Raw genomic sequence first — 7,779 nt, forward strand, 5'->3', positions numbered from 1 at the left:
TAATTTAGTCGGAGGGAAGGATGACGCTTTGACACGCAGGAGATGGTGATGGTTCCCTTCCCTGCTGCCCAAACTGAAGTGTCCTACAGCTCAGACAATGTGGACCTGATCCCCATGCCCAAACGGGGCCATCCAGTTGTGAGGAGGTTTTACTGGGGAGGGCGCGTTACTGGGCAGTGACCCAGTGGAGATCTGCGGCTTTATCCTCAGTGATAGCTTTCACACGCAGCTTGTGGGCCAAACCCACAAATAACAGCCAGGCGTTTTGTTTGCCGTCCTTCTCGGGCCTGTTTCAGATTACTCACTGGCTCTTTGAAGTTGGCTGATGGACAGGCAGGGTTTTCCCCTGCTTCTCTGCCAAAAAAAGATTGGGTCATCAACAGCTCTGCCACCCACCCACATATCTTGAATGACCTCTGAATAAGAAGCGTGCTTACTTAGGGATTTGATCAGAGACCCATCGGGAAACCATGACAAAGGGTCCATAGTGAGGTATTTCCTGATTTCACAGCAAAGTCCTGGATGAAACACAAGCCTCAGTGTGTTGCTTTTAGAAAAAAAAAAAAAACTGTTGTAACCCTTTACCATTGTGCCATCAAAGGCCACGACATAGGATTTGTAACAAGCTATAAATACCTGGACATGGTTATTGACAACCCGCTGAGCTTTAACAAGGATACTGGGAAAGCAGCAGTTCGTTTTTCTGAGACATTTAAAGTTATTTCAATGTGATGGGTCTGTTTTATAAGATTATAAGGAGTAAAATATTCAGAAAAGAGCTGCAAGGAATGCTGCAGCTGGTCCCAGTCACAGCCCCCAGGCAGCAGGTACACACAGTCGAACGCCAAGTCAAATACAGCGAGCACTCCTTCACTCCATGTGCCACAAAAACGAAAAATGCCCGTCTATGATTTATTTACAGTTGATTATTGTTTTTTATACACCGGCCTGGATGAAGACTCACTTCTGATTGGCTGGAGGGCGGATGTCCAAACGTTGCAGTGCACATGTAGTGTGGCTCAAGTTTAATCACTGATCTGAGTTCATATGCCGATCATAAAAGTTTTGAACCAACACATTTAACTATAACAACAAACTGAAACCAGAGTGTTATTTTAGCTGTTAGCAACCCCATTTTTAAAATACTGATTGCTTCAAAGCTATTGTGATTATTTTCTATTAATTAACATTGGTATAACCTTAACACCAACACTGAGCTAGCCAATCCATTTCTGTGCAGATATGCACCATATTTAGTCCATTTTTGCAAATCCACAGTGTGAAGAGAGTTGCAGGTCAAGTTGAACAGCATTGGCCAAATCAGCTGGTACAGTAGCATCTCTGCTGCTGGGAGGCCTTGGCTGTACAAAAATAGTGTATTAAAAACTATATTATCTCTATTGAACTGATTTTTATTTGTATGTAACTACATGATTGAATAATGCCTTTATAGTACTGCAGTTTGTTATTGTTTGTAATGTATTTGTATTCACCTGGCTGGAAAACAAAAAACAAAACAAAAAAATCCCTTTCTTCCTCTTCAAATTGAAATGGGTATATGTGAACAATCAATAAGCAATAATTTCCTTTAAGTGGTGATCCTTGCAAAAGGTCCTCCAACCCATACGACCTTTTTGTTTTGTGTTTGTTGCCACCTTTGGTGTTAATTGTCATCACAGTGGCGTTCCTGCGCGACACTTCCCACACATTACCTGTCAGTCAAACAGTGTGAGTGTGGCTGTGACATGTTTTGGCTTGGATTTTCAGTGAGTGAAGGTTTGAGTTTCTTTAGTTGCCAGTCTTTTCTTTCTTCAGCCATGGCAGCTATAACTGCTCGTGATAACAACCCAATTCTTCTTCTTCTGTTAATTCCTAACAAGCTGCAAACATAAAACTGATCACTTCCTGTGTGCAAAAAGATTTTCTCCTGCCGCCACACATTTAGAAGAACAAATGATAAAGTTAATATGAACTGGCTGTGGTCTGAATCACTAGTGTGTTATATCAGTCGATGAGTTGTAAATTTGATTTTTATTAAGGGGAATTCATGTCAGCTATAAGATATTAATGACACTGATGTTTTCCTTCAGTAAAAACAACATCATGGTATACTGTGTGTAGCCCCAGTGCAAGCTGGACATCAAGGGTGGCAGACATGTATCCTGAACCTGCCGCCCTCAGTCACTGAGAGTTTTCACTGGGACGTTCCGAGGCTGTCATGGCCCATTGAGCAATAAAAAGCCTGTAACCAAATCCAGAGGCTAATCCCGCCTGGACAATCGCTGGCAGGGCTCTGGTCTCCACAGCGCTGAATCCCCGCAGACTGTCCCCATGCAAGCCATGCTCCCATGTCAGGAGGCCACATCAGCCGGCACGGGCTCGTCAAACCACAGGACGCTGCTGAAATGATGTGGGGAGACTGAAATGCAAGTGAATGTGCATGCTGGAATTTAGGCCTGTCACTCATATTTCATTGATACTGCGGTCATGGTGTTCATTACAGTGTTTATGAGGGGGCTGATGAATATCTCACATGGAGGGAGGCACAAACACCATGAACCTGAGATATAATAAGAAGGAGGGAGCAAGATAAGCCCAAATGAGTCTAATCTCACTCCCAAATAATGAGAAGTGAGAAATAATGAAAAGCTACTTTCTCTATAGAGGTGTAAGGATTCATTCATTGCATTCATGGGTGATAAGTTGTACTGATTCAGCTGCATCAGTCCGCTAAGAGAAATTAATAGAATGAATCAGGATGAATGACTTCATCCTGATTCAATATGAAATGCCTGGAATCAAATCACTTTTGATTCTTAAAGGGGTAGTTTGCATTTTTGGACATGAAGTTGTATGAAATCCTCCCTGGCAGTGTGGAGCATGAAAAGGGATTTTTTTTTTTTACTTAAGGTGTCCCCGGGGCAAAGTTCTGGCCTCCTTAAGTATTGAGATAGGTACTGCAGGCTAGTTTGCTGGGGTCACAAAAATAAAATGTTTTGTTTCTTAAAACAATGTGAATTCAAAATAGTAATAAATTTCTGTCACAAAACCAACTCCGGGAAAAAAGTCACTCTTCACAATCACTTGGCACCATTTTCGCTCCATCAGTATCAATAGATAAGAGTAGGATAGACCCATATTGACATTGTGTTTTTTTCTGACAGAAGAGAGAAGCGCTTGCAAGGCCCTGCGGAGAGTCTCAATCCAGCATCTCATCAGAAACAGCATGTTCTTTTTTTTTTTTTTTATTAGGTGTGGGTTTTGTTTCTATGACAACAATATCTGGACATATCACCACTCTCAGAGCTGTCTCATAAAAACTGTGGGATGCTCTGAAGTAACACGCAATATGTTTGACCTACAATGCTGACAACTGAAACTCTTGACTATGTTTTCCATTGGTCATCCTTACTAGCTTATGTCAATTACACTTTCATATTGAAACAGACAATAATAATAATGGTCATCATATAACCTTATATTATGTAGAAGCTTCACTACGATCCTGTGTGATAAGCTGATCATACCAGCCAATTCCTGATTTCTTACCTGGGGGGCTGGCACAGCAGTGCTCTTCAAAACATGCTGTTTCCTCTGCCCTGACCGTGTGGGGACATAATCCTCTTTGCTGAAACGTGCACTACACATGCAAAGTTTTTTACTCCTTGCCATGTTGCCACATAATGCAAAGGCCTTATGCATTTCACCGGCAGGTTTTTGTTACTTCAGCCAGGAAAATCACATGTCAGCGTCATTTTTGTTTTTTCTGTTCTTACAGTAAACTTTCTTCTCTATGTCTCACTCTCTCAGGTCACAGCTGTCACCATCCAAACACGTTTGCTTTGAAACAGCTGATAGAACGGGTACAGCCATCACCTGGCGGTAGCGTGCACCGATACTGATGGAGCGAAAATGATGCTAAGTGATTGTGAAGACTTTTTTTCCCGGAGTTGGTTTTATGATGGAAGTTTATTACTATTTAGAATGCATGTTGTTTTGAGTGGCAAAACTTTTTATGTTTGTGACCTGGAAGTAACTATCTCAATACTTCAGGAGGCCAGAACTTTGCCCAGGGGACACCTTAAGTAAAAAAATAAAAAAAAATCCCTTTTCATGCACTACACTGGCTGGGAGGATTTCATACAACTTCATTTCCAAACTATCTCTTTAAAAAACAAGTCATCAGATGTGTTGATTTCACAGAATACTACGAATGCAATGCAGAATACAGAATACTATGAACTTTTTTCCTTTTAATGGAATAATTATGTTGTCAGGTGTTGTAATTGTTTCACATTTCAGAGGGGACATTACTGATATTCAGTCAAACTGAGTTGTTCCAAAAAAGCCAAATGAAATCAAATCACCAGTTGAATTGAAGTCTGTCAGAGATACACAGCCCTTAAAGTACTTGATCATGGTCTGTTGTGATGAATAAAGATGGATTTCAAGCCCAAACTGACTGGTTGATTGATCTTTCTATTTGCTTCTCATGCACTTTTAAAGTGCCAAAATCCTAGATGCCAGCTCCATCAGGCAGGAGGTAAACTTTACGCAGGAAAGTCACGCAGCAGCCTCCCTTCACACGCAGTGTAATACACGGGAAACTCCACCCACGGCTGGGTGTCATATACAGAGTCCAAACGTGTCAAGGGGGCAAAACAACTCGGACACAGGGGCTGGGAAGCAGCTGGACGTGCTGGACTCTGCGTGTGCGCCGTTTTTCTATAAGGCGAAATCTCCAGGAAAGAAGGGAAATGTCTTATACTTGAGGCTCATACATTGCATGCTGCGTTTAAAAAGAAAAAACTGACAAAGATGCCTTGCGGGCTTCGAAGCGGCGCACCAACACGATTTTAACCCGAGCAGAGTTGTGCGTAAAAGTTCATCTTTAGTCGGAGACTATGCGCAGCTTCTCGGAGCCGTGCGTTCCCGGCGAGGCACCACAGCCTTTCCCAGCGAGGGGCGTTGGGGATATGGCTCTTCACGGGACCCTCCTGGCCGGACCCTCGCTGTTCCCAGCCATCGCGTTAACGTCCCGTGGATCAAACCCCGGTTTGGATTCCGGCGCGGCGCAGGTTATCCGTACGTCGCAACCGGAACAGTGCGCGACTCTCTGCAGGCCGTCACAGATCTCGGGGAGGGGGGAAGAGGAGGAGGATGACCCTAAAGTTCATCTGGAAGCCAGGGAGCTGTGGAGACGATTCCATAAATGCGGCACGGAAATGGTCATTACAAAATCCGGGAGGTAATATATCACTTGATGTTTGAACGCTTTCATGCCACCGAGAAAGATTCTGTGTCTTTCTCTGGTACTCTACCACAAACGGAAAAACAAAAACAAATAAGAAAACTCCATCTTAATAACTTATATAGTCTCATATTCAGTATTAAAGGTGCACTATGCAATGCAAAAATGGGTTTAAAATTAAGGGTTGAATTTAAGGATCATTTAAAAGTGGATTAGTGCAAGTATGTAACTTATCTGTGCGTTGATGAGAAACATCAAGTCAGACATCCAAGTTTGTGCTTATTTCATATTTTGATCAATCTAATAAGATCTTATCTCTCATATTTTTTTTCTTAAAACAAGCGAAAAATGTGCCAATGGGACGAGGTATTAATAAATTAACTTGACAGAATTGTCTTGAAGTACGTGTCATACTGGCTGACCTCCCCATTCTATTTTTGTTTTCTTTTTAATTTATCTTTCCTTTCCAAGTGAAAAAGAGCAATGACGCATTGGATACAAGTGGAATATTTCAACACATTGGCTGATTTTTTTTTTTTTTTTTTTTTTTTTTAAGAAAAAACACGATTTTAAGACTAAATATGAAACCAAATGACTTATCAAACTGGATGTTTTTGTCTGTCCTTCGTGCAGGCGCATGTTTCCGCCGTTCAAAGCCAGGTGCAGCGGGCTGGACAAAAAGGCCAAATATATTCTGCTTATGGATATCGTGGCGGCGGATGACTGCAGGTACAAGTTTCACAACTCCCGCTGGATGGTGGCGGGCAAGGCCGACCCGGAGATGCCCAAGCGCATGTACATCCACCCGGACAGCCCGGCCACCGGGGAGCAGTGGATGTCCAAAGTGGTCAACTTCCACAAACTCAAACTGACCAACAACATATCCGATAAGCACGGATTTGTAAGCTTCGTTTTTCGCAATTTCCTTGATGAAATCCCTTATGTTTGTGTTACTTGGTAGTGAGTTTGTAGGGACCTTTATGGTGTTTGTTTTTACACTCTATGATATTTGTGTAATATTCCTACTATGTCTGTGCGTTTATAATAGTTTTATTTGATGATGTGGTTTATTTCTGCTGTGGTATATTATTACTATAATCGTCGTATACAAAAATATATAGTGTAGCCTATAGTTTTTGCTATGATATTTGTATAGCAAATATTGTATCATAGCAAAACTATGATATTTGTATAGTCGGCCTATGATTAAAATTGACCATAACCTTGTTATAGTTAATCGATTTGTTCAGCCATATTCTTTATATAAACATACATTTTATAAATTTCCACAGTTTTAGCACATATCTATAATTTCCACTCTATGTTTTTAGTAAATATTAAGTCTAAAGGTCAATTTAATCGATTTTCAAACTTGAAACCTATAAAATACAATTTATTTATTTATTTATGTTTGCAGACAATTCTCAACTCGATGCACAAATACCAGCCGAGATTTCATGTCGTCAAGGCAAATGATATCCTGAAACTGCCTTACAGCACCTTTAGGACCTATGTGTTCTCTGAGACAGAGTTCATTGCGGTAACAGCTTACCAGAATGACAAGGTAAGAGCTTCGTTTCTTCAAACTCTCTGTAGACATAACATAATCATGTGTTTTTTCGTTATGTTCGTTATAATTTAATATATTTAACACAAATATTTCCGGAGGCCAAAGATGGCACTTATGATTGATTTCGAGGGAAGATTATATTTCGGAGCTGCTTTTTATTTCACCATGTCTATTGTTGTGTTCATTTTCAGATCACACAGCTGAAAATAGACAACAACCCTTTTGCCAAGGGATTTCGAGACACAGGCAATGGGAGAAGAGAAAAGAGGTGGGTTTACCGGTTAAAGGGCTGTTTCACCTTCATGCGCTGTCCTTTGGTCAGTGGGAAGAAAAAAATCCTAAGAATTTATTGAAAAACTCGGGCACGTGACTCCAAAAGAAGCCAGTAATCCGAAACAGAAATTGTTGTAATTAAAAAAAAAAAGTTAGGCTACATATTATTATTTATTCAGTTCTATTTTGTTACATGTGCGGTAATAATAATTATTAAGTTACATGTGTGGTATCTTTTGCTGTTTGGAGTTATGTGCTTAAGATTTTTCAGTGTATCACTGTATTAACTCCCTGACCACAGTGACCTCATTTTCAGTTTCATCATTTGACAGTTACCTTTCTAATCAAAGTGTCCTCATCCTCCAGATGGCATGACACTCCTATAAGAAACTCTGAATATCACAGCCACCGGGCAAGCGCATTTCTGCTAAAGAAAAAACCTTGAATTTGGGATGAAGTGGCCTTTTAAAATCAAGTCATTTTATATATGTTTTTTCAATTTAGCTGAACTAAGCAGAAAAGTAAAACTAATGCCTTTCAAAGCGCAGTCCATTCCATTCATCTTCTGGAAAGTGAAAAGAGAACACACTGATATTTGTCAAACAGAAAATGCTGTGCTATTTCCAAAAATGTTTTGTACTGATATGTCGCGGAAATATTGTGTCACTGAATGCTTTCACTGACC

General features: G+C 40.7%; 1 protein-coding gene across 1 annotated transcript; it reads left to right on the plus strand.

The window, feature by feature from the left end:
- Positions 1 to 4,904: 4,904 nt before the first annotated feature.
- On the plus strand, positions 4,905 to 7,469 carry LOC115364627 (T-box transcription factor TBX3-like). Its single transcript, XM_030059131.1, has 5 exons — positions 4,905 to 5,248; positions 5,885 to 6,152; positions 6,669 to 6,815; positions 7,013 to 7,138; positions 7,461 to 7,469. The coding sequence occupies exons 1-5, from the start codon at positions 4,905 to 4,907 to the stop codon at positions 7,467 to 7,469; spliced, it is 894 nt and encodes a 297-aa protein (XP_029914991.1).
- Positions 7,470 to 7,779: the final 310 nt, after the last annotated feature.

The sequence above is a fragment of the Myripristis murdjan genome, chromosome 9, assembly GCF_902150065.1.
Source record: "Myripristis murdjan chromosome 9, fMyrMur1.1, whole genome shotgun sequence".
NCBI lineage: Eukaryota > Metazoa > Chordata > Actinopteri > Holocentriformes > Holocentridae > Myripristis > Myripristis murdjan.

Excerpts from the sequence above, each read along its gene's own strand:
- LOC115364627 (XM_030059131.1), top strand. The coding sequence starts at position 4,905 with ATGCGCAGCTTCTCGGAGCCGTGCGTTCCCGGCGAGGCACCACAGCCT. Across the intron at positions 5,249-5,884 it reads GTCATTACAAAATCCGGGAG|GCGCATGTTTCCGCCGTTCA; the intron begins GTAATATATCAC and ends TCCTTCGTGCAG. Across the intron at positions 6,816-7,012 it reads CAGCTTACCAGAATGACAAG|ATCACACAGCTGAAAATAGA; the intron begins GTAAGAGCTTCG and ends GTTCATTTTCAG.